The following is a 27081-nucleotide window of genomic DNA, read 5'->3' as shown; positions in this document are numbered from 1 at the left end:
TTTTTCTTTTTTGCCTATATCCATGATTGTGCATACGATGGAGGATAAAACACCATCCAAGACATGCAAGTAAATTATTGTTTTATTAAATGTCGGTCAACCACTCCCTTGTTTTTGTTTACAATTGAATGTACAACTGTTTATTTATCAAATAAAAAAAACACAAACTAACCATCCACCATTAAAATTTGATAATTGCTTAACAATATTTGATTGAAAGTGTCTCAATTACTTGCTTGAATTAACCGCTGGGTTCTAGCGGTCAGAACTGAATCTAACAACAAATGGAACAACACTAATTTCGGTCATCGTGTCGATTTGGGTTTCCTGTGGAACAAGCCCCCGTCATCTTGGAAACGAAATCTCCCATCCCCTCCCCCGATGCGCAATTAGTAGTCTATGCGTTGCCTTTCCAGATTCGATTCGGACTCTGTCTGTCTGTGGAAACCAAGATTTTGGCCAGCTTTGGCAGTCAGCGATACAAAGCGGCCATGATTTTTCGCACTTGCCCTATGTTTACGAAAATGTTGATTTATACGGCGAATACGATGGCGATATCAAAGAATTATTTGGTGAGTATGACGACTTATATCCCCGTTTTAAGGGTTTGCTTATCATGGCTTTCAATGTTTGTCATTTTATGATAAAAGAACTCGGATAATCAAACTAGCGCCTCGCCTTAGGGCAAAGCGAAAGGTATTCAAACAGCCCAAATCCCGTTGCCTGACGATTGTAATGTAAGGCTTTGTTTATAAAAATAACTTTATAAAGGGAAGACAAACGAAATAACTTTATAAAGGGAAGACAAACTAACCAAATACCTAAAATGACGGGTAAATAATAAGCATTCAGTAGATCTCTGTGCTATTTGATGAGACTTGTGTATAAAGGGAAATGTAAAATCAATCCAAATAATCTCATTTCTCTGCCCCGCTTCTCGGCCCTTATCAGACATAAAATTGTTTTTTTTTTATTTGATACTGGGTTTGCAGTATTATATATTTTGAATCTATTTTCCCACAGAATGTCCAGTCCAGAACTACTATGATTGCAAATCATTGCCCAAGAAATAAAACAAAATTTATTGCTACATTATTTTAAACCAAGGCAAACACAGCCACGAAGGAGACCCAGATTCTTTAAAAATCAGTAGGCTCCAGTGAATACTGCAGTGTACTTACATGCAGAAGCTATTGTTAGGGAGAAGCAGGAGATCATAAATTCTGTATAGTTGACTTTATGTTAATACATGAGCATTAATCTTTTCAGTAGCTATTATGTTACTGGTTTTCAGTAGCTATTATCTTACTATTAGCTTATTGGTTATGTACAGGCATGCAGCTCGGGGTGGGCACACGGGTTGTGCCCCTCCCACTCAACCACCAAAGTAGTCTTTTCTAAAATATACATACTTTCCATAACATCCATGACTGCACATCCCCTCCAGAGCTAACCAAATTGTTTGTTATGGTTATCAGACTTTACCTTTCCTTTTCTAGACATACAATATCATACATTAATTATTCTACAAGACGGGACTACAAGCGATTTGTTTTTGTTCAATTTCTTCTAAAAAAACAAACAGAGAAACCATGAAACAAAGGGTTAGTGATCAGCCAAGACAGTTGCTGCAAAGAAAAGGGGGTCTTGCATAAATCTGGCTTATGGAAAATGTGCGAACTGCCCCACACAAATCTAAAAGAATATAGATTTAACCCTTGCAATTGAATGACCAACCAATCTATGAGCTCGAGCACTTCACTTCTCCACGAAATTTCAAGTTAAGTATTTAATTATTGTGGCAGTATTAAAATCTCTTTGAAATGATTGTTTACAAAATGCGTGCGCTTAATGGCTTTCGTGTCGCCGTGCAATACGCAAACAAAAGTCAGACTTTGATTCAAACTTCAAATAGTGATATCCTGTCAACATTGTCCTTTATTATCCGTTTTTCTCCTGAACATTAATTGTGATTTGTTTGAAAACCACGAAGTTCTGGACGTCAATGGTGCTTTTGGCTGTGAGTTATACAGACTTTTAGGGTCTCTGTGGAGAGCGAACTTGCGAGTGCTTTCTTTTGCTAAAAAAAAAATCGTTGAATTGCAGCTTCTCTGTGCTATATCATTTCAAAGTGGAAACCATTTCCGGTACCCCCTTTTAGCTAGGGATTGTCATTCGTGTGGTTCTTACGAGTTTTCTAGTTCCTCCTATTCTCCGTGAGATGGCACACACTTTTCACTTAGCGTATTAGATATGAGATATGTATTGTTTGGCAATAGAAGGTTTTTTAATGTAGCATGGCAAGGTGGGGAGCCTAGGTTGCGCCGTTTGCAGGCGTTGCTCTGTAGCGCTGTGCCTCTCACCACAGGTTTCCCGGTCGCTCTGTAGCGCTGTGCCTCTCACCACAGGCTACAAGCAGCGCTCCTCGTAGTCAGTAAAGGGCGCATAGTAAACAGACGAAGCTGGAGACTCTGGTACCCAGGGTAAGCGAATTTCGTTTTCTACTGAGATGCACCTCTTCTTTTCTATCGTTGGCATTTTTATAGTTATATTATTATTATAGTGTCAATCCGACACATGATGTCCCCGGAGTCCCTACAGCAAGTGTTGCTGAGACACCATATCGCTCTTGCCAGCTGTTCTACGGTCTTGGCATGAGGACATCTGATATTCCCTCACCCACTAAACACTCGAAGCTGTTTTGGTGCTGGTCGCGAAGAGACTGGGTCGAGAATTTCATATGGCACCACTCGCAGGCGCTTGTGACCTTTGGCGCATGCGTGTTTCGATGGTAATGTAATTGCGTCATATCCGTAAATACCTGACCGCAAACCTGGCAAATAAGAGAGTTGATTTTTACGATCTTGAATGATATACGTCTCTTTGTCGGCCCGAGTTGAAAAATCATTAAAAAATCGTAGTTGAAAATAGTAGTTGAAATAGTTTGCTATTTGTAGTACCATTCGTACCATTTTAGGTACATTTCAAAACTTCCCCCCTCCCCCTCACCCCACTATTTTAATAACCCATTCCTCACCTCGCACGTCCAGGTCTGGTCCCTCGTGTGCGTGCGGCGCACGTGACTATCATGCGCCGCGTGTGACGCGAATGCTCTCCCGCAGTACTTGCACTTGAAAGGTTTCTCACCGCTGTGCTGTCTGATATGCGTGCGCAGGATTGAGGAGGCTGTGAATGCCTTGTCGCAGAACGTGCACTTATATGGGCGCTCACCGCTATGGGAGAAAAGCAGTGATTAGACACGTGCACTTATATGGGCGCTCACCGCTATGGGAGAAAAGCAGTGATTAGACACGTGCACTTATATGGGCGCTCACCGCTATGACAGGAAAGCAGTTAATAGACACGTGCACTTATATGGGCGCTCACCGCTATGACAGGAAAGCAGTTAATAGACACGTGCACTTATATGGGCGCTCACCGCTATGACAGGAAAGCAGTTAATAGACATGTGCACTTATATGGGCGCTCACCGCTTTGGGAGAAAAGCCGTCAATAGACACGTGCAATTGATGCCAAATACTCATTATATTTTTTGGTTTACCTATGGACGCGCATGTGTTTGTTCAGACTGGAGGACTGGGAGAAGCGTTTCTGGCACACGTGACACTCGTGTGGGCGGTGTTTTTCGTGGACGTGCAGCACGTGGATACGCAGACGGTCACGCTTGTCGAAGGACCTGTCACACAACGGGCAGGGAAAGCGCCTGTCGCCATTGTCCAGACACCGCGTGTACTTGAGGTGCTTGTCACGGTAGTACTCGTACGCAAACAGCTTACCGCAGCGCTCGCAAGGGAAGCTGGGGCCGTCTAGAGGAAAATCAATGTTGACATGGTAAATAATACCCTGTTCAAACAGCGCAAGCATCGGTCATTTCTGACACCGCCTTGGCTCAGCTGACCACAAGACAAAGGAAATGCTGGCGATCTATTGGTGTACGAAAATCAGAAATAGTGGCGATCTTTTTTTACCATAATAGTGTACTAAAGTCAGAAATAGTGGCGATCTACTTTTACCATAATAAGGTACGAAAATCAGAAAAAGTGGCGATCTATTTTTACCATAATAAGGTACGAAAATCAGAAAAAGTGGCGATCTATTTTTACCATAATAAGGTACGAAAATCAGAAAAAGTGGCGATCTATTTTTACCATAATCGTGTACGAAAGTCAGAAATAGTGGCGATTCTCTTTCACCATAATGGCGTACGAAAGTCAGAAATAGTGGCGGGGGGGGACTAGGGAGTTTGAGAGAAACTAGTGGGGGGCGCGAATCGCCCCTCCGGGCCTCCCAGCCCGCTTTCAGTTAAACGAGTGGGAGGCGCGAATCGACCCTCCGGGCCTCCCAGCCCCACTTCAGGCTGGGGACATTCGGTGTCGCGTAGATTAATATCGTCGGGACCACTTCGCGTAGATGGGTAGGTCTACGAAAAAAAAAACTCTCCGCGTAGATGGTGAAAACGAGCCGTTTTTCGGCCGTAAATTCAAAGCCGCTGGCGTGGCGTTTAAACCTGAGTTCTACTCGAACACCTCGCTCCCGAACTCCTCGCAGCCTCTTTTTCATCTTTTCGCGTGTCTCCAGGGAGGGCCCTTTCCCACTTTTTTTATCACGCGGTGCGAGGCCGTGTCGAGCTCTGATAGCGGCCTTGAGCGCGTAGTATCTCTCTTGTTCCTGAAGTATTAGTCGAAACTCTTCGTCTGAGATATGCCCGTCCTGCAGAGCCTTAGAGACCAGCTCGCTGATCGAGTTTTTCTTACTCTCCGCTAAAACCATCGTGTCTTCGTGTTTAGCCACCTTGGTCGTAAGACCCATAGAGACTACCCACGCGCCCGCGCCCACGACACCGACCAACCCAGCGACCCCTGCCAGCGGACCGCCGATCAGAACCCCTATCCCACTCAAAGAGACCCCCACCCCGGCGCTGGAAAGCGCCCCTGCAGCGATGCCGGATGCCACAGACACAGCATGGGTAACGGCGAAGGCGCGCTTATACTTCTTCCGCACCTGTCGATGATGCGTTATCTCGTTGTCTAGAACCGCCTGAGTGTCACATATTTTCTGGAGTCGGAAGCTTTGCACGTCGCCGCCGATGCTTGCCGGAGCGGTGGGCGTCATGTGAGTTTGCGGGCGAGTCGGGGGGCAGATGCTGGGAAGCGATGGGTATATGGCACCGCTGCTAGCGTCGCTGTTTGCCATGCTTGTTATGTCGGACCTAGGTTAGCTCTAATGCGAGGCGAACAGGCTTGCCCCTAAAGTCCACCCGTCTACCGCGGTCATCCCTGATCCATATTCGGATACTCGAGACAAACTCAGAGGAAGATGCTGCGACACAATAGGGGATGTCGGGCCCATAGACGGCTTTCTCGTGCGGCCTCCTGCGGGTTTCTAGGCAGTTTCTAAGCGAGAACGTTTGAAGGCTCGTCTAAGGCGAGGCATTGCGTGCGGTCTACGATATCGCAGAAGATGTAAAGGGCCTCTATTTTCGGCAAAGTCACCTTAAGTGGGGGCCCCCCACGGGCAGTGCGAGGCCTCGCCCACCCAACTGATCGTCTTTAGCCTCTAGGCCAAATAGTGCGCAAAGCTCGGCATTCCGGAACGCAACGCCATTGGACATGAGCGCGATCTTCCCGGTGAGGGGATCCAGCTTCGCGGTCAGAATCTTGCTTTCAGCGCGGTTGATCGTTTCCACGATGGACTCGGCCGTGTGGTGCCCGGCTGGCAGGGTAGCGATGGGCGGGAGGGAGGCTATGGTCGTTATCGGATGCTCCCGCTCGAGATTATACCAGCTGTTAAACAGCGAGCACTGCCGGAGCGCCACGAAGCGTGGGCGCCTTATCGGCTGCTAGAAGAAGAGCGTCAGTTCGCCTTCGGTGAACACGGCATGTAGGACCACCATTGTGTTAAACATAGCCCGCCTTCATGTTTAAAAGGGCTGAGCATGGATTGGGAGGGCTGGCGGATGCTGAACAAGGAGGCGATTCCCCGAAGGGAGGAGCAGTTGCGGCGGGAGCCTCTATAGCCGAACATATCAAGCACGCTATAGCCGAACAAGTCAAACGCGCAAAAACCGGTTTCCCTACGTCTCTGACCCTCGCGCAAAAGCTGCTCTACGCCGTGCCCGCGACCCTCGTGGAGAGCACGGCCTCAGACATCACCCCACTACTCACGCAGCTAGAGATACACGTGGTTGAGGACAAATCATTCACGACTAGGGTCCGAGACATATTCAAAGAGACAGTAGTCACGCACAAGTCCGCCAAGGAGTCTCGCCGGTGGCTATCGGAGCCTTCCTATGGGTACTAGCCACAGCAACTCAACTTTGCGGTCTGGTGCGCAACCGCCGGATGTGGGGTGTCCCTAGTCGACCCCGCTTTCGCCACGCTCCCCTCTGTCATCAGGGGATTTCTAAGGTTTCACGTCTACTTTACCACCCGGAGGATACTCTACGAGCTCGGCGCCTCCCTGCCTGGCGGCAGCCCGTTCACGCAAAAAGGTAACCCCTACAAGAAGGCCGCTTTCGAGCAACTATGTATAGAGTTCGGTTTGCCGCGTAAGCCGGACTTCCGATGGAAAGGCGGGCGGAACCACGGGCTAGGCGATGTGTTTGTGTTCTACCCGGGAGAGGGGTATCGCAACGTGCATGTGATCCGTGGCTATGACACGGCGGCGGACGAGTACCCGAGCCATCTCAATCTGTTTAGCGACGAAGATGGGACGTACAATAGTGGGAAGCAGGTGGATTACATACGCAACGACGACCACGGGGGCGTGCAATATAGCTGGTTTGCGCCTCCCAAAGGTGAGGGGCTGACAAAAGCAGGGCTAGGAAGACTCGATCGCTCGGTCGAGGCGTTCGTCTACACAGTGCTTGGCGCGCAGGTAAACGTCCGTTCCTCTATCGCGGGAGCCGGCGGGCCGGCCATGGAGGCGCAGGCGGAGTTCACGAAGCTGCTTGAAGACGCGATCATAGAAAACGACATCGCTCAAAGCGTGCAAAGGTACCAGTTAGCCGTGCAGGAGGCCAAGGTGAGACTGTGTCTTGCGGTCACACCAGGAGTGTGGCTGATGCCGAGCGATCTGGTGATAAACACACAAAGCGTCGTGGGCTACAACAATAAGCTGTAGAAAGCCACAGACTCCATGACGCTCGGCGCAAACGCGATCAACACCGAGACAAAGCCAGTCGGTGCTCATAACATGGCCGGTGGGCATCCTAGGGTGCAACACGTGACTGACCCTGGGATCGACCGCGTGCTGTCCCGGCGGCGAAGCAAGGCTTCCGCCCCTGCGAAAGTGCACGCAGAGGGCGCGGCCCCTGCCCTCTCTCCACGTACGCACGCTGCGCATAGCATGACTGCCGCCGGACCGGGCGAAAAAATGACCACACCGCCCTCAAGGCGGGGTTGTCGGCACTCGCGGTGGCCGCGGCGTATTTCTTGTTCCGATGACTGCTTTGCATTCGACGAACCAAGAACGCGGCTACGGCTAGAATGAGCAGCCACGCATTTTCGCCAAGGAATTTCACCGCTTCTCCTGCAGCCTTAAACACGAAGTTCGCGATGCTGCCTACTAGCCTAGGGAGAAGCTCGCCTAGCTTTTTCCCGATGGCCTTAAGCCCGTTACCGACCCCTCTGGCCACGGAGGAGAGCGACTTGCCGAGCGACGTCACAATGGCCGCGATCGTCGTCGCTACGGCCAACCCGATAGCGGTGACGGTAAAGCCGTACTTTTTGAAGATGGCTTTGATGCGCTCTCTTAGCGGCTTTTGGTTCTCGAGCTCTCGGTTTTCGCGTTCTAGTTCGTCAATCTCGGACAGCCTCTACTCGTTGCGCTCACGGGCCTCTTGCGGCTACTCTCTGACGTGTTAGGGTCGTCGATGGTCTCCCTGTCTGTGGCTACCACCCCTTTCAGCTCTTGGAATCGTTCTGTGTTCTCCTGGATGACCGCGTCTATCTCTGCCACGGACCCCATCGCCAACTTGAAGCCTCTCAGCTTTGCAACGTCCTGTCGGACGCCCCCGTCCTCATTGAACAGCTGTCTTGGTTTAGACCAACCTCCTTTGTCGAGGTTGCGAACCTGTATTAGCGTCTTTCCCCTCCGGTCTGACTGGAACCGTATCAGATTCTCGTTAAGGTCTGGGTATTCCTCCCTGAGGGACTGGAGACCGAGTCTTGACGCTGCACCCTCTGTGATGAACGAGGTTTCAGCGCTTGCCGTTCCGGCGGTTTGCGTTGCGCTTCGCGTAGCCATGCTATGCGCAGCATGCGTACGCGACGACGTGCTCGTCATTGGGATCGACTCCCCATCGTCGGGGTCAAACGGGATAAGGGGCGTCGTCTCGTCGTCCCCCGCTCCGCGATCGGCGGACACACCCGGCAAGGTATCGTCAATGTCGACGTCAACATCACCCATGATGCGTGCGCATAACTCGTGCTATGCTATATTAGACATGTCACTCTCAACCCGTCGACGGCCTCCCCAGGCGAGACGCTATATGTGGCGGTCCCAAAGCTATCGGAAGGCGTCACGCTCGTGCCTGGCTCCTTGAGGGTCGGTCTCGATCTCTCCATCTCAGGCCATGCAAATAATACCGTCGTGAACAACGTCGGCCGGAATCTCGTGAGCCGCCTGAAAATCACGTTTGCAGGAGAAACGCTCCAGGACACCAACCGCTACGACGTCTTCAAGACGTATGAGGAGCTTTACCTGTCCAAGGTCGAGAGAGAGTACCGCCTGGAGCAGGGAATACAGTCAGAAAACATGCGCAAGCTTCGCTCCAAGGCTGGCGATAAAGCGACTAGTAACGCCAAGGAGAACGCTCTAAACGCCGCCCACGGGGCGAGGTACACCACCCGCTAGACCATTCTCTGCTGACGGACCACGGCGTACTGTACCCAAGGGCGCTCTCCGAGGCGCTGCTCTTCGAGATCACGTTTGCAACGGTTGACCAGGTAGTAGTTGGAAGCGATGCTACCAAACAATCCTATGGCATCAAAAATCTAGAGCTGGAATACGAAAGCCTGAGGGACGACAACCTCGCCCGGTCTGCAGCCGCCGCCTACCAAAACGGCACAACGTTCTTCTACGAGCAGGTGAACCTTCACAAGACCTTCGTGATTAGCAAAGGGACGGACAGTTTGACTACATCGTACTCATGTGCCCTACCTTTGTCTACAACAAAACATACGACGGCTTCGGCGAGGGCGACAATCGTCTGTTTGGCATCGCACCTGAGGCGGGTCAGATCGACATACTGCTGAGGTTTATCTCCGCTCTCTTCGAAGGCACTAATACGCTAATCATACTCGACGACTGTGCGGCCTCGAAAGACGTGAAGAGGCGCTCTGACCAGCTCGTCAACTTGGCGTTCAGCGCGCGCCACGTGGGTATTAGCGTGTGAGTGATCACGCAGCAGCTCACCAGCATCACGAAGCCGTTCCGAGAGAACATCGCGGCCTTGGTGGTCTTCTATACCCTGAGCAAGGCGGACATGAAAACTATCCTGCATGACTACGGCGCGGAGCTCTCAGAAGAGAAGATGAAAGAGTACATGAAGGCCCTCAAGACGAAAAAGTTCTCGAAGTTAGAGTTTTGCTTGCGTCACCCTTATACCATCGCCCTAGTTTAACGGTAAGCGCAGTAAACCACCACCCTAGGGCATAACGCGTGTGTGCACACATAATCACACGTGTTGCACCTTAGCCACGGCATGATGAGCGACGAATACCTTGAGAGTCTTCTTAAGGGGGGCGCCGCGGGCCTCCCGGCCGTCGAGCCGTTGGACTGCTCGACGCATCCTGCCGGAACGGCAACCGGAGGTGAGCAAACTGAGGTAGCAGACGCGAGGGAGAAACTCGCGATTTTCGTAGCCTCGGGGAAGTCGAGAGAAATGGTAGGCAAGGCCCTGACTCACGACGACGTCAAACGCATGAGCGCCGAGGAGGTGAGGAAGTACGAGAAGCGATACGAGACCGCTCTAGCCAGCCGGACCACAGACTCCCTGGGAGACAGCTTTCTGAAACTTACGACCAAGCTAGTAGGCATGGCGCTGCCGATAGACAGTGTGGTCGATCTTCACAATGACCTAGTGTCCGACTACATCATCAACAACGAGCTCCGCACATTGTGCGGAAGCCTGTCTCTAAGCTGTGGTCGTTTGATGGCTTTAGCCGTTGGGGCGTTACACGTAGCACGTCATGTGAACACCGCCGGAACGGCAAGCGCTGACGCGCGGTGTCAACACGAGGTAGCAGTCGCGGACTCACCAGTGGTTTGCCCCCCGAAGGGTACGCACAGTGGCGAGTCTGCCATCCCAGAGCAGACGTTCATTTGAAAGTTTGCCACAAAGTGGAACCGAATTAACAGAACGAAGAAAGAGACACTTCGTTTCGTGCAACACGCTGAGTCGCCGGTCGCTAGCGAGCCGCAGGGACGCGAGGGCTTGCGCGCCGACGATGCCTTCGGCATCATACACACACCAGTCCCGGAAAGCAACTCTGCTTGGTCGGCTAGCTCGGTTATCGGGGTCGCTGGTCTTCTAGTGTCACTGATCGGCCTCTACACACGTAGGCGGGAGCTAGCTGCCGCGTTCACTCGTACACCAGCTGTTAACCAGCGAGCTACCAATCCCCTTGCTACCGATCCGCTTGCTACCGATATACCGACGACGTGACTCCGCCCGCAAGGCCGCCGCTGGCGGCCGCACAGCAGACCAAGGATCGACCGCTTGCCGTTCCGGCGACAGAGCTTCGCGCTCCCGGACAATGCAAATCCCGGCTGTTATCCATGGAGTAAGCAGATATTTAGACACGAGGGCCCCACCCATATCCGCACGTCCGTGCACCGCAATGTCGGCGACGCAGCAGAGCAAGATTACAAAGACCATCACCGACGCCGCAGTCATAACCGGCCTCGTCGCCGGTATGGCTGGGTTGGGCGCAAGGTCTTACGCGAGGACTTCACCAAAGACCCCTCCGCGAACGCCATGAACTACGCAAAAATGACTGCCGCCTTTGCAGGTGCTGTCGCTTTGAAGGGTTACCTTGAGGACCAGAAGATCCTGCCCATGTAGTAGTGTACTGTGGCACATGTATTAGACTCGTGTACGTTTCATGCGCATGCGCCGCCGAAGTGAAGTGTGCGCACGTGAAGTGTGCAAAGCACAAACACACTACTCGATGGCCTCTATCGCGATTTTGGTTGGCGGCGCCGTCCTAAACGCGACTGCATTCGTTGGTGGCAACTACCTCGCAAAGTTCCTGTCGAACGATGAGAGCCCTGCCTTAGCTGAGAAGGAAAGGCACGACAAGGCCCTAGAGAAATACCAACAAGACTATGGACGCTACCAACAGTGGCGACAAAAGATCCTCGATTGGCAAGCTCAAAGTCGCGAGAGAGGGTCCCTCGCAAAGCAGAACTTCGCCGACACCGACTACGCGCTCAAACTCTACAACCAGACCCGGCCAAAACAATCCCTGGAGTCGATGCGGGCCCCTGAGCTGTCCGACTACTACATCCTCAGCAAAACGCAGAAAAACGCCGAGTTGGCGTACATTGGCGCCGGCGCTCTCGCCATCGGCTACGCAGCTAGCCGCTTGCTGTGATGCAGCTTCCGTTCCAGCGCTGCGTCTAGGCGGCCTTTTTCCATGCTGCGCGTATACGCATGCGTGCGAGGCGATCGCGGATGATTGCAGACCGAGCGCTTCGCGCAGCAGTGCGTATGCACGCCCGAGCAGACGGCAAACGCCTGTTGGAGACTGATACACCTGTTGCAATGCATCGCGATACACACGTAATGGCGGCGAAGCGCATGTCCGACGAAGAACTCGATGCGTTCCTTCGTCCTATATACTACGCCAGAGGCGGCTTCCAGGGAATGACCGCTCTGCATGCCAAACTTCCCAAGGGCTCAGCCTCCATAGATCGAGTGCGCAAGTGGGTAAGCTCGCAGCCCGCCGGGGGCTACACACAGACACCCCCTCCTCCGACTACCTACGCCCACTTCTCGGAGCAGATACCAAACCGTATCCACCAGTCGGACCTGCTATTCTTGCCAACCGACCGCGGGTACAAGTATGCCCTGACTGTCGTCGACGTTGCTTCACGATATAAAGCCGCCCGCCCACTGAGGACTAAGAGCGCGGCCGTCACCTCCCGCGAACTCGATGGCGTCTATGCAGAGGGACCTCTCACATGGCCTAAAGTCCTCATGGTTGATGACGGCACGGAGTTCAAGGGTGCTACCACAAAGCTTCTAACAGACCACGGGGTGGAGGTCCGACGGGCTGAGCCAGGGCACCACAGGAGTCAAGCTTTCGCCGAGTCTTTCCATCGCTGGCTGGCACAGCGCCTATTTCGTGCGCAGTACTCAAAGGAGCTTGCATCCGGCGAGACAAACCGCGAGTGGGTTACTGCTTTGCCAATTGTCATCTCGGACATGAACGCAACGAAGACTCGCATGACCGGCTTTGCGCCTGAAGACGCCATAAAGCTGAGGCGCGTGCCTCTCAAAGCCGAAAAGCCCTCCTTAGAGCTCCCTTTAGAGGTCCCCTTAGAGGTAGGAACGGAGGTGTACATTGCCGTAAACGAGGAAGACCTTCAGGACAAGGGCCGACGGCGAGCGACGGACCCGGGGTAGACAAGCAAGGCATACCCAATACTAAAGAGGGTCATGGAGCCCGGACAGCCAGTGTTGTATTACACGGCGTACTCTAAGCACGGCTTCACGCGTTCGCAGTTGCGTAGCGTGACGCTAGCGTGACAAAACAGATAAAAAAAATCTGCTGATCGCGCTAGCGCCACCCTAGCGTGATCAGCGCTTGTGCATCCTATTGCAGCTAAGGCACGTGAGTCTGACATTCCACTTGTAGTGACCCTGACTGTCGTCTAGCCGGTCGATACTGAAGCATTGGGGATGACTCTTGGTGTACCCCTGAAGCAGAAGCTGAGTGCCACAGACCGTGCACTTTTCCGCGTCAGCAATCATGCCGAGCACGTGGTCTACCGTCAGAACGTGGTGCGGTCCCGCGTGCTTTGTGCGACCATTTTGCCTGCCGTCTATAGCGTATCGCTTGATTCGCGCTATAATGAGCTCTTCACTGGGCGTAGCCTGCAGTCCTGTGTGAACCAAGGCACCGGGGGTGTTATCGGGGGGGATCACGCGGACTATCTGGTCGGCGAGCCGCACGCGGGAGATGCCGGTGTATACAGCATTCGTGATCCAGCCCTCTAAGCTGTGGTCTATGATAAACAAACGTCTTGGAGTCTGGATAGTCTTGCCCTGCACCCGGTGGACTGTCCCCCAGCCCGCGTATTTCCACTCGAGGGGAAGCCCGTTAAGGACCGCGTCGAGAGAAACCTCGACTACCGTGCCTTTGTACGCGTCGACCTTCTCACCCCTTTTGCCTGGCACGGGCACCGGCCGCCCTTGCTTGCGATAACGATGCGCGACGCTGGGATCGGGGTCAAAGCGGATGGTTGCTGGCAATCGGGGGTAGTTTTTCCTGTGGTGCTCTACCAATCGGTGCTGAACAAGGGCCCCCATCTTGTTGGTCGAGCACACCCACATATCGCTTGGGTGGGCCTGCTCGATCGCCGCGTCGAACGCCACCCCATCCCACTCCTCTCGAAACACCTCAAGCTGTTGGGAATCTGGCTGACACCAAATCCGGCCCTTTATGTCGTGGAGCCTGAAGGAGGGCGCGGCAGAGCCGCAGTCGCATGTACTGTACGGCTTTCCGCAGTCTTCACACAGGCAGGGGTAGTCGGACTCGAACCAGCGGACATTTCCTTGTGCCCACTCCTTGAGCATATCGTGAGGTCCCTCTTTATCTCCCAAGGGCGGGACCTGCCCATAGTCGCCACAACACACTACCTGACACGGCCGCGTGGCGAGATAGGATGGCGCGTAGCACTTTAGTCTGTACCTTACAGCACTCGTCAATGATGATCACTTCGGCGAGACGGTCGAGTTTGTGCCCCAGCTCGGAAGGTCTCCACTCCTTTATCGGCTTCTCCACTGATATGCAGAGGTAGTTGTGGTAGGTTTGAGCGCGCCCCGCGCACGCGAGGCGCGGGTTGTTGCGATGGTCGTGGGCGAGACCGTTCTCGGGGGTGAGCACCACAACGTTGCGGCCGCGGAACATGCTCACCGCCCACTCGGTCTTTCCCGATCCTCCTTGGCCGGCTAGATACATCTTTGCAGAGGTTGCGGCCACTAGATCGCACGGCAGACTCGGCGCAGTGCTTGGCTCCCTAGCCAAGCTCCCCCACCTCTTCGGACCCCAAGCCGCTTCGGGTCGCCACTCGTACCCATGCTTCTTGTGGCGCCACTCTCCATACCTCGGATTTCGCTCCACGAGCTTCACACCACTGGACACCGCCTTTGCGTATATGGCATCTGTGCACACTCGGAGGACGTCTTCGCGAGGGATCCGCCTCAACATGCGTCGCAACGCTATGTTTTTGTACGCCAAGACGAAGGCCCTGATGGGGTACCATTGTGAGCGCCGGACACCGTCTTTGTATTGGATCAGATGAGCCCCGTCGGCATGCTCGAAGTTAAGTGAGTGGTCGGTGCCCGCAAGGAGGTTTGTCAGATACGCGGCTTCTTCACGGTCGCGGACTACGATCGAGGACTCGTCGCCATGGCGAGCGCACTTGCCTACGAAACGGACAGCGAGATCTTGACCCTCAGAGTACTGCGAGTCTTCGCCGCCGGGGCGGCACGCGATGGAGTGGGGGAACTTGATGGAGTCTTTTTTTTCCGACGCTATACAACACCTCCCTCGCTGTGGCCATGACGAGGTCATCCGGGTCTAATAGGTCCTTGAGCTCTGGCGTGGTGATCAAGCCCTCGTTTTGCTCCAAGTGCTGCCCCACCCTCCCGGAAGTTTAGGGGTGGCAGGCCTCAGAGAACTCCTACTCGGTCAGCTGAATGGCCCCGGTTAGTTGAAAAACCTCGTTCAATGGCCGTCCCACAACATCTGCGATACGATACACGTTCGTAGGGAAGCCGTATTTCCGTACAAAATCAATGGCGTCCGAGGCGCCGCCGAAGACGGTGTCCTCGAATCCTAGGTACGTCGCACGCATGTCGATGTGCGCATAAGGCTGCGCCCCTAAGTTTTCCTTTCTATTTCACACTTTGGACTCAACCTGCGTCGCTCGCCAGACGTCCCTGTATTTAAGAGGCGTTGGCCTGATGTTCTCTCTTTGGGTCCACTTCTTGAAGCGATACCCTATTGCACCGCCCATCGAGTGCGTAGCTTCGGTGTACTCTTGGTAGGCGGGGTGGTCATTAGGGAGCCATTGAGGATCGTATCCAGTCTCGTCTGTAAACGCCCTGTCAATAGCCGCTCCGTCCTGTCCCGGTCAGTACAGTTTGCCTTCGTGCGTGACTATGACACGCCCACACAGCCAGATCCTCGTGCTTCTGGGGATCGCCCTGTTTATGAAGCGAATGAGCACTTCTCGCTCTTTCGCCTCGCGCGTTTTTGTGGCGGCACTGGTAGCGCGAGGCGCTGCCTTCTCCTGACATAACAAACGAAGCTCCCTCTCAACCTCGAAGTCTAGGCCGTGGACGCTCGCGATCGCAGGTGGTTCAGTCGGAAGCTCCGCCCAGGCGTGGTTATTGTGGCAAGGGATGCGGATTTGTGTGCACCCCCTCTTGTACTTCCCCGAGTCCCACATAACGTTTCCCAGGGCGTCCACGGCTACCAGCTTTATCTCGAGCTTCTTTTCCATCTCAAAGAGGTCTTTTTTGATGCATCCCGTAGTGACCAGCTTCTTGTCAAATCGCTCGAGGATCTTGCCTCGTGCCTTGGCCAGACCAAGGGAGCGCGAGGTGCCGCGATTCCTCAAGAAGTCGGCAACATTGCTCACAACATAGTTAGCGGAGGCGTCACTCCCCTCTCGCTCAAACATTGGCCCAGGCTCCCCATTTTGCGCAGGTAAAGGGCGAAGCTCGTATCTCCCGTAGACGAGGTACTCTCGTCCTTTCTCCCAAATACCAGCATCGATGCCTTCCAGGGCGCCGACTGCGATTTGGTCCCCTCGTTTGACTAACGACCCACCAATCTTGTGCTCCGAGCGCCCTTCCTCCTCCGTGATTGGCGCCAATGGCTCTGCGGGGGCCTTGCCAACGACCGTGAAGAGTCCGTAACGCCGGTCGGGGTCTACCATCTCGAGCACCAGCGGCAGCACTGCGTTCGCCCTCAGAGACTCTCGCTCGTGCAAGACCCACCACACCGAGCCGTCGTCATTAATATCAGGCCCCGCATAACCGGCTTGAGAGCAACGATACCTGCTCCACCAAGATCTCGTATCTCCTGGTAAACACTGGCTGCCCTTACGGAGCCTTTGGAGGTGCACCTTGCAGTAGGTGTCCATGCTCCTCCGGCCGCACGTGTTTGCGTGGCCGACCCTTAGCCACCCGAAATAATCTTTTCCGCAGTTCATCCTTCGAACGCTCGGTATACCACAGGACAGACGGATGTCTAATTGCAAGTCCTTGGGGGTCCGAACTGCATCATTGGAAAAACATAGCCATGATACTTCATAACAGCTTCATTTATTAGAGTGCGAGTCGCAAAGCCCTTAAAAACGTATGTCATGAAGTACCAAGCTCAATTATCCAAGATGGCGGCTCGACTCAAACACGGAATTAGATCTAAAGTGCTTGGTTGGAAACTTTCAGTAACTTTCAGGGAAAGAGGAGGACGCCTTCGTAGATGGAGTTTTAAAGAGTTCGACCGCCTCTCTGAAACCGTATTTCGGAAACAGGAGGCTTCTGTGGCAAACAAGGACTGCCATAAAATCGTAGACCTGTGGCCGGTGATCGAGCGTTCGATAAAAAGAATACACGACGGTATTCGTTCGAATCCCTCAATGGCATCGCCCTATTATCGCTGCCTTAGCAGAGAAATCCCGAGAGAAGTTCGAAGTCATGAAAACGACCAAACTGGGGGATTGTGAGAAATTCAAGCACCGCGTGAGTAAAACTCAGGTTTAAACGCCACGCCAGCGGCTTTGAATTTTCGGCCGAAAAACGGCTATTCCGCACTCCGTAGGTCGGCGGCCCTCCTCGTTTTCACGGACCTCCCCGACACCATCTACGCGGAGCGTGTTTTGCGTAGACCTACCCATCTACGCGAAGTGGTCCCGACGATATTAATCTACGCGACACCGAAAGTCCCCAGCCTGGAGTGGGGCTGGGAGGCCCGGAGGGGCGATTCGCGCCTCCCACCCGTTTCACTGAAAGCGGGCTGGGAGGCCCGGAGGGGCGATCCGCGCCCCCCCCTCGTTTCTCTCAAACTCTCTAGTCCCCCCCCCCCGTGGCGATCTATTTTTACCATAATATATACGAAAGGCAGAAATAGTGGCGATCTATTTTTACCATAGCGTACGAAATTCAGAAATAGTTGTAATAATAGTTTGTTATAATATTAATCCTTTTTTCTCTATCTTAGGATACTGGAACTGGAGGTCGAATGCGACGTTTTCATGCAAGCATTTCTTACTTTGCGTCGCATCTTTCGCTTTTTCTGCCAAACCAATAGGAAGACCCATCATCGTCACGTGACCTTCTCCATACCACACAAGCAGCTCCTCGCCTTGAAGCACGTCTCGTGACGTCTCGTAGTAAAGCTTAGTCCCTCGCTGCACCAGGTTCACATTCTGGGAAATCGCGGTTGTGGCGCATCGCATGAATTTGAGCCAGTTGTCAGGAGATTGTTCACCGTCTACGTAATGGACGATAAAGCCGTGGTCGTCGAAAACCTGTCCAAGTTATAGAGGCACTGCGTAAATAAACAGTCTAAAGCATCCCATTGCCAAGGTTCTTTGATTGGCGGATAAAAGTGCAGAAATCTACTGCAAGGTTATAAGTTTAGAGAAAATTATTTTGATAACGATTGTTAAAAACTTGAAGAATAAATGAACATTTATAAAGCATGGTATGTATCATTGTATTTATGTTTCCGTGTATCTATGAATCCATTTATTTTATACATACTGAGATTTACGCACCAAAATTTCATCGGATAAAAATCGTCCTTTCACCAGTAAGAGCGCGCCTGATTGGTCGTACATTTTTTAAAGCTATTTGCGCATGCGCTAAATAGCTTCTAATTCGTCGTGAAGCGTGGCTGGCTGGTTGGCTGGCTTTGCTTCCCAAATGAACTTTGGACCCTTCTTTCAGGTTCAGGTACCACCCCTCCCCTAGTGTCAAATTGTTTCTTGTGAATCCCATACCACCCCTCCCCTTTTCAGTAGATGTGTCGTCATGTGCTTATTTGCTAGCGTGGGTATCCTGTGTCGTGGCCCGTTTCTGTCTATGTTTATCTTTTTCTAGTTTCTAAATCTCAGTATATATATAATAAACAAATTACTTCATGGTTGGTTCGCTTGTACAATTTTTATTGTACGCGCTCACCAACCATGAGGTAATCTCTATGAATAAATTCGTGTATCTATAAATCCGTGTATCTATGTTTCCGTGTATCTGTAAATCCGTGTATCTATAAATCCGTGTATCTATGTTTCCGTGTATCTATGTTTCCGTGTATCTATAAATCCGTGTATCTATAAATCCGTGTATCTATAAATCCGAGTATCTATAAATCCGTCTATCTATGTATAAGCGTATCTATGTATCCATATATCCATCAATCCAAATCAAAATTCAAAATTTAGATATTGGCGAGTTTGCGAGTTCTGGCGCCAAATGGGCGGAGGTCCTTTCTTTAATCACGAGCTCTTGTTGATCATTGGCAACCAGAGCGCATGCGCTGCTGCCTGCTTACCTCCCAGACATAAGCGTTGTCCCCGTCAGTGTCTAGATCTTCGGAGCTCACCACAAGACCACTGTAAGGCCCAAACAGTGTACCCGACTTGATGACCTCTTCACTTATGATACCATACCGAATAGATAGCCCATCAGTGATGCGCGCGATCCTCAGACCGCTCGGCAGCTGCTTGGTGGGTACTTTTTCTAAATGTTTGAAAACAAATAAATTATTACAGATTCAACCTACTCCACGACCAAATGTCGTGTACCTTGTTATTTCGATGCTTTTAAATAGTTTTAGGTTTGTATCACCCATAAATGTAAGAACAATCATAAATGTAAGAACATGTCGCCCATAAATGTAAGAACAAACATAAAAGTAACACTGCCCATAAATGTTATAAACAACGTTAACCATAAATGTAAGAACACGTCGCCCATAAATGTAATAACATCATTAAAAAACCAAACTTGGCAGATGACATGTAGGTGTCAACAGGGGGGCGACGATATGGTACCTTGGCATGGCGTCATCAATTACGTCACTAAAAAAGGGAATTCTCATTGGGGAAACATTTTTAGACATTTACACTTGGCAGATGTCATGTAGGTGTCAAGCGGGGTGCAACGGTAGGGTAATGCTAATATCTATTATGCATTAGTATTAGTATTATTTGTATTATAAATTTAGTTACACTTAAACACTTCACACTAAATATATGTTAAATACAGATAAGTAAACAAAAGTTATAAACATCACATTAATACCATCAAATACCCTATATTTGCTATACACGGAAGTATTGTTTATCTCCTTCATTTATACAAAAAATCATTATCTAAGGAAGTCACTTTACACCAGCGAGAACAGGCATGACATTTTGCGAAAAGAGGAGAAAAGAGTGAAATCTTACATACTTGGTAATAAAATCTGACTTATGAATACACTACATCTTTATACAAGAACCTTGGGAGCAGACCGTAACATCTGCCAAGTGTGGATGTTTAATGATATTTCTAAAATGTGATTTGAGTATTTTCGTTTTTAATGACGTCATATTTTAATGACGTTAATTTAATGACGTTTCTAATGACGTCATTTATGGGTATACAAGGTTTGTATCGGCGTAAAAAATGTGTTGCACAATTTGAGAAATCGTCACGTGGCTGAGTAGACCACAGGCTTCCCACTCTCGTCACTAGGGGCACTGGACACGTGGCTGAGTAGACCAACGCCATTACTGACGAGGTTGGGAAGCCTGTGGGGCGACCGCACAAAAAAAAAAAACACCACAAAAACAGCGGGGAAATCAGATAGTGACTGCTTAAATTCAAACAACCTTTTTGGTATATTGTTGGATTTGTCTTAGAAATAAATGAATTGCCCGAGTGAAGGACTGGAGACGCAACTGAATAAATAAGGCCTCACCTCCCAGCGCATACTCCAGCCCGCAGGCTTGCTCCCCCCTTTTCCTTAGACATTCTTCACAAGAGCAGCTCGTTTGGTACATAGAGTTTCCGGGGGGTGCTAATCTTGTAACAGGTCTCCGGTACAATACGGCGTTAACAATGCATTCTGGGATGAGATCCGCCATGTAGAAGATGACTCGGATTCCTTTTATTCTGAATAGCTGAATCAATAAGCAAATCAAGCAACAAGATTACCCGGATTCCTTTTATCCTGAATAGCTGAATCAATAAGCAAATCAAGCAACAAGATGACTCGGGTTCCTTTTATTCTGAATAGTTGAAACAATAAGCAAATCAAGCAACAAGATGACTCGTATTCCTTTTATTCTGAATAGCTGAATCAATAAGCAAATCAAGCAACAAGATTACCCGGATTCCTTTTATCCTGAATAGCTGAATCAATAAGCAAATCAAGCAACAAGATGACTCGGGTTCCTTTAATTCTGAATAGTTGAAACAATAAGCAAATCAAGCAACAAGATGACTCGTATTCCTTTTATTCTGAATAGCTGAATCAATAAGCAAATCAAGCAACAAGATTACCCGGATTCCTTTTATCCTGAATAGCTGAATCAATAAGCAAATCAAGCAACAAGATGACTCGGGTTCCTTTAATTCTGAATAGTTGAAACAATAAGCAAATCAAGCAACTAGATGACTCGGATTCCTTTTATTCTAAATAGTCGAAACAATAAGCAGATCAAGCAACAAGATGACTCGGATTCCTTTTATTCTGAATAGTTGAAACAATAAGCAGATAAAGCAACAAGATGACTCGAATTCCTTTTATTCTGAATAGTTGAAACAATAAGCAAATCAAGCAACAAGATGACTCGGGTTCCTTTTATTCTGAATAGTTGAAACAATAAGCAAATCAAGCAACAAGATGACTCGGATTCCTTTTATTCTGAATAGTTGAAACAATAAGCAAATCAAGCAGCAAGATGACTCGGATTCCTTTTATTCTGAATAGTTGAAACAATAAGCAAATCAAGCAACAAGATGACTCGGATTCCTTTTATTCTGAATAGTTGAAACAATAAGCAAATCAAGCAACTAGATGACTCGAATTCCTTTAATTCTGAATAGTTGAAACAATAAGCAAATCAAGCAACAAGATGACTCGTATTCCTTTTATTCTGAATAGTTGAAACAATAAGCAAATCAAGCAACAAGATGACTCGTATTCCTTTTATTCTGAATAGTTGAAACAAGAAACAATAGGCAAATCAAGCAACAAGATGACTCGAATTCCTTTCATTCTGAATAGTTGAAACAACAAGCAGATCAAGCAACAAGACGACTCGTATTCCTTTTATTCTGAATAGTTGAAACAACAAGCAAATCAAGCAACAAGATGACTCGTATTCCTTTTATTTAGAATAGTTGAAACGATAGGCAAATCAAGCAACAAGATGACTCGGATTCCTTTCATTCTGAATAGTTGAAACAACAAGCAGATCAAGCAACAAGACGACTCGTATTCCTTTTATTCTGAATAGTTGAAACAATAAGCAAATCAAGCAACAAGATGACTCGGATTCCTTTTATTCTGAATAGCTGAAACAACAAGCAGATCAAGCAACAAGATTACCCGGATTCCTTTTATCCTGAATAGCTGAAACAATAAGCAAATCAAGCAACAAGATTACTCGGATTCCTTTTATTCTGAATAGCTGAAACAATAAGCAAATCAAGCAACAAGACGACTCGGATTCATTTTATTCTGAATAGTTGAAACAATAAGCAAATCAAGCAACAAGACGACTCGAATTCCTTTTATTCTAAATAGTTGAAACAATAAGCAAATCAAGCAACAAGATGACTCGGATTCCTTTTATTCTAAATAGTTGAAACAATAGGCAAATCAAGCAACAAGAAGACTCGGATTCCTTTTATTCTGAATAGTTGAAACAATAAGCAGATCAAGCAACAAGATGACTCGGGTTCCTTTAATTCTGAATAGTTGAAACAATAAGCAGATAAAGCAACAAGATGACTCGAATTCCTTTAATTCTGAATAGTTGAAACAATAAGCAGATAAAGCAACAAGACGACTCGGATTCCTTTTATTCTGAATAGTTGAAACAATAAGCAAATCAAGCAACAAGAAGACTAGGATTCCTTTTATTCTGAATAGTTGAAACAATAAGCAAATCAAGCAACAAGATGACTCGGATTCCTTTTATTCTGAATAGTTGAACCAATAAGCAGATCAAGCAACAAGATGACTCGAATTCCTTTTATTCTGAATAGTTGAAACAATAAGCAAATCAAGCAAAAAGATGACTCGGATTCCTTTTATTCTGAATAGTTGAAACAATAAGCAAATCAAGCAACAAGATGACTCGGATTCCTTTTATTCTGAATAGTTGAAACAATAAGCAAATCAAGAAACAAGATGACTCGTATTCCTTTTATTCTGAATAGTTGAAACAATAAGCAAATCAAGCAACTAGATGACTCGGATTCCTTTTATTCTGAATAGCTGGAACAATAGGCAAATCAAGCAACAAGATGACTCGGGTTCCTTTAATTCTGAATAGTTGAAACAATAAGCAAATCAAGCAACTAGATGACTCGAATTCCTTTAATTCTGAATAGTTGAAACAATAAGCAAATCGAGCAACAAGACAAGAGGCAAGGGGCACCCTCAAATTTTCTGTGATCTTAAAAATTGCCAGCTTCAAAAAAAAAAAAAGCAATCCATAGTGTCGCCAAGAGCGATTTTCAAATGGTCATACATTTCAAAATTATAATGCTAAGTTCTTTACGAAATAGCGTATTCCATTTAGTTGAAATTTTCCTGAGTCCTTATTCTAGATGGCATGAAGCGGGTACCATGGGGGTGGGGTGGGGGTGGGGGTGGATTATTATCTAGATGTTTAACTAAGGTAGAAAACTCTAAGGTGTCACGCAAGGTAGAGAGCCCTAAGAGGTCACGCAAGGTAGAGAGCCCTAAGGGGTCACGCTCAAATGCCATTTGCACGAGGGTTTAACTACAGTGGTGGGGGTGGGGGTGGGGGTGGATTATTATCTAGATGTTTAACTAAGGTAGAAAACTCTAAGGGGTCACGCAAGGTAGAGAGCCCTAAGGGGTCACGCTCAAATGCCATTTGCACAAGGGTGTAACTACAGTACAGTAAAGACTACAGCATGGGCGGCGGAAGCAAATAAATTCTGGGGAGGGGGGAGACAACACAGATTTTAATTGTTTTATCTCCTACTCCCCCTCCCCTTTTTTTATTTTATTGTGAAAACAGAACAATAGACGCAACTGCTTCTATAGCTCCCTTGCACTTCTACGCCGCGTATATCATTATATTTCTAAATGCCACAAGTCATTCGAGGACATTCGATTACCGCTAATTGTAAAAGATTTGAGTATTGAGAAAGTTGAATTGTTACGGACACTAAGATGAAATGTTTTCAAGTACAAGTACTTAAATTCTAGCCACAAAGCATCGAAACGTTTGACACCCTGGAAGTCGTTAATCACAGCGTATAAAGGGTGGCGAGTCTTTAAATCTTATTGATTATACTATTCGCATATCGTTCGAATATTTTTAAGAGAAGCCATTACCTATTTTATGTATCTTTTTAATCCTGTGTTATTGGCAATGTATTTTCCTCAGGAGTTTTTATTCAAAGTATATCAACACAGTATTTTGATATAGATTTTCATTATTCCTGAGACGTCATTAAATCTTATATTAGGAATTACACTCTGATTCTTGGTATCTTTTTATCATTATCTTTAACATTTTGTTAAAGGGCCAAACCATGGCATGTTATTCCATCGGCTACTTCAAGCGAGTAACAAACATATTTTCAACCAAATATCGCGCGCGTGCCTCTTTAGGTGGGCGTGGCTAGACCGGCCATAGAAGTTTACGGAGTTTGTTCGGGGCGATATTCAAGTAGTTCCGAACAATATCTGTATCTTTTATTTAGTACAATAAGCAATACAGAGAGGGCATCTTAAATAGATTTATTATACAGCGAAATATACAATCTATTTGGTGATGTCTAACTTTTCCTCACTGCTTTGTGGATGGTTTCTAGTATAAGACAATCCAGTGGTAGGATAGTTTTCGATCGCAATTACTGTTTGCGCACTAAGCCCATTTCTTGAGGGGAATATGAACTCATTTGGAAGACTAATACCATACATGGTACGTTTTTAATTAAGTATTTTTTTAAAACAATTAATCTCCTTTTACCTATTTTCCGAGTCAATGGTATAGTATCGAGTTCTGTGGCTTTATGGAGTAATTATGTATTGAGGGAATTGGATTGTTTTCTCAGCTGATCGACAGAGTGTCTCGCTGAAAAGATCACGTAGGAGATAACGGTTACCAGATAACAAAACGTGCCTATGACCTTGTACTTAAAGGAGCGTGATTCTACAGCCGATGCTTCAACAACTATTTCTTAATACGATGAAAATGACCCCTAGCCTTACCAAAAAACATCATATTTTTTTAAAGATCTTTCAGAGTTTATATGTCATCTCTGAAACGAAACCTACCAAAGAGATTTTAAAGAAGACGACTCAATTTCGATTGGTAGTTTTTCTAGTTGTAGTTACATAAAGACTTTATTGTCCAAAACAGGATTGGATAGCCAGCAATATTGGATACGCGTGTCCTATTTTGATTATAATAGAAAAGAAGAATTAAAAGCTGAAATGGGCGCGTCCTAGTTTGATTATAATAGAAAAGAGGAAATTAATAACATAAATGGGCGCGTCCTTGTTTGATTATAATACAAAAGAGGAACATTGGAACGGGCTTTCTCGCATTCAGGGTTATTATCTTAGATATCTTTGATAGTCTTTCTCTAGCTTGTACAATTGAATTTAAAACCTCAGCTTTTTTAAGGGATTATAAATATTGTGTTAACAGCAACAGTATCTATACGGAGAAAGATCTTGTGGTTAAATAGATACAAGAGGGCGTTACCCGATTTTAAAGGACTTATTGATTTGATTTATAAATAATTTCTAATTTTCCATTTAAAGCTTTTACATTTTTCCGAAAATGTAAAAGCTTGTTCGCCAAAAACTTCGTCATATTGCATAGCTATATAAACTCGTGAACGCAAAAAAAAAACTCGATCTCTTCTCGTGTCTTTTCTCTTTCTCTATGTCTAATTCGTGTGTTTTTTAACCGTTTTCGATAGAAGAACGAATGGAAGAGACAAAATTTGTGTACCACCATCTATCGTCTATACGTCAACAAGGATTAATGCACGAAATAACAATTCATTTCTCTTTCTCTCTCTGTTCTTTAAGTAGTTATTGATGTAAAAACATACAACCATACCAAGTTTACAAATATTCTCTAGAAACGAAGCTTAGAGTTTCCCTAAAATACTTAATCCCAATAAGGATAGTGAGATAACAAACTGTTTACGTTTAAGATAACGATCAAATTCATAGATAAAAACGCCTGGTTGGGTTTTTTCTATATTTTCTTTCTTTTCGAATTTTAATCGGTATCAATTTTGCTTAATTAAGATAAGATAGACGTTTTGTAAAAAAAAAAAAAGGAGAATAGAAAACATAAGAATAACGACAGCGATAACGATATGATTCGTACATACCTCTCTACTTGCGCGGCCCGATCTGTGATTTCGGTCGCACTATCAGTGACTGTCGTTAAACTGTTGTTTTTTCAAAAGCATAACGTTTATTTCCTAAATGAGTAATCCTCCATTAACCCATTAACAAAATGCAGTGAGCAGTGGCTAGCCATACCAAATATCACACAATATCCACAGAGCTAGGTTAATGGGTTTGAGTATTGTTGTTATTTGGGTTCCGTTACTCTGAGATTAAGGGTTTCCTTCTCGGCTAATCCACGCATCCTACCCGCCACACCAAGTAATGTGTTACGAGTGCCATTCAAAGTGATTTAATGTACACCTGCACTATCCACAAGCGATGTCAAACTCGCTAAACAACCATAAAACGCCTGCTTTTGATATAGTCTCAATTTTAATAGGATATATTACTTTTCGTTTTAAAGATATTTTCAAACGTGGGTTTTGAGTATTTATGGGTTTGTGTTATAAAAGTGTAGTTTTTGACGTTGCAGGATATGTTTCTCAATAATGTTTTCATTGAACATTCTGGTTAAAATCAAAAGCACCATTTATATTATTGCTTTAAAGTGACACAAAATAGTAGGTAAAAGCTTGACGTAGTTTCTAGCTTGTTGCACAAAATAACACAGAATAACGGGTGAATATGGAGGTTTCGACGATTGCAGCGTTTGTGCTGTGTATCAAATGACAACTTGTTGACAGTAAACGCTCAAACATTAAAACTATATCGCCACTTATTTCAAGACAATATCCACTTCAAGATTTGTAACTTCCTGAAAAAAAAACTTGATTATGAATAAGACCTCAAGGGCAGGCAAGGGGGAGCTGCGCACTTGCCCACGTCACACAAAAAAACACGTTAAAAAAAAGCGATTGACTATGCCTCCAGCAAAGGGCATTTGAAAGGTATACAGTTTTGGTAATGAAGTGTCTTTACCGAGATTCAAAATGCGGTTTACTTCCGGTCAGCTTACATAAAAAGGTCCTGTCAATCAGGCATCAGTCCCGGCTCCTAGAAGGCTATTCTAGCGACTTTGATTATTTAGCAACATTCCCCAAGGCGATATTTTTCCACTCCAATTTGGTTTCTAGAATTATTTAAGTTTATGTATAGTTATCCCATCTCATTGATCATGGCCTTCGTCTTTGGATAGCGAAAATGTGCTTGAATGTACGTATTAAAATCCTTCCGCTCT

At 47.5% G+C, this 27081-nt stretch overlaps 1 protein-coding gene across 1 annotated transcript; it reads right to left on the bottom strand.

The window, feature by feature from the left end:
• Positions 1–13: 13 nt before the first annotated feature.
• On the bottom strand, positions 14–27081 carry LOC5504051 (PR domain zinc finger protein 14). Its single transcript, XM_001624941.3, has 7 exons — positions 25883–27081; positions 20235–20436; positions 18822–19009; positions 17538–17796; positions 3563–3827; positions 3038–3233; positions 14–2833 (listed from the first exon to the last, which is right to left on the bottom strand). The coding sequence occupies exons 2-7, from the start codon at positions 20398–20400 to the stop codon at positions 2642–2644; spliced, it is 1266 nt and encodes a 421-aa protein (XP_001624991.2). The 5' UTR covers positions 20401–20436; positions 25883–27081; the 3' UTR covers positions 14–2641.

Source organism: Nematostella vectensis, chromosome 11 (assembly GCF_932526225.1).
Source record: "Nematostella vectensis chromosome 11, jaNemVect1.1, whole genome shotgun sequence".
In the NCBI taxonomy this organism is placed as follows: Eukaryota; Metazoa; Cnidaria; class Anthozoa; order Actiniaria; family Edwardsiidae; genus Nematostella; species Nematostella vectensis.
The sequence above is the reverse complement of the archived record's forward strand: the minus strand, read 5'-3'. Positions and strand labels throughout refer to the sequence as shown.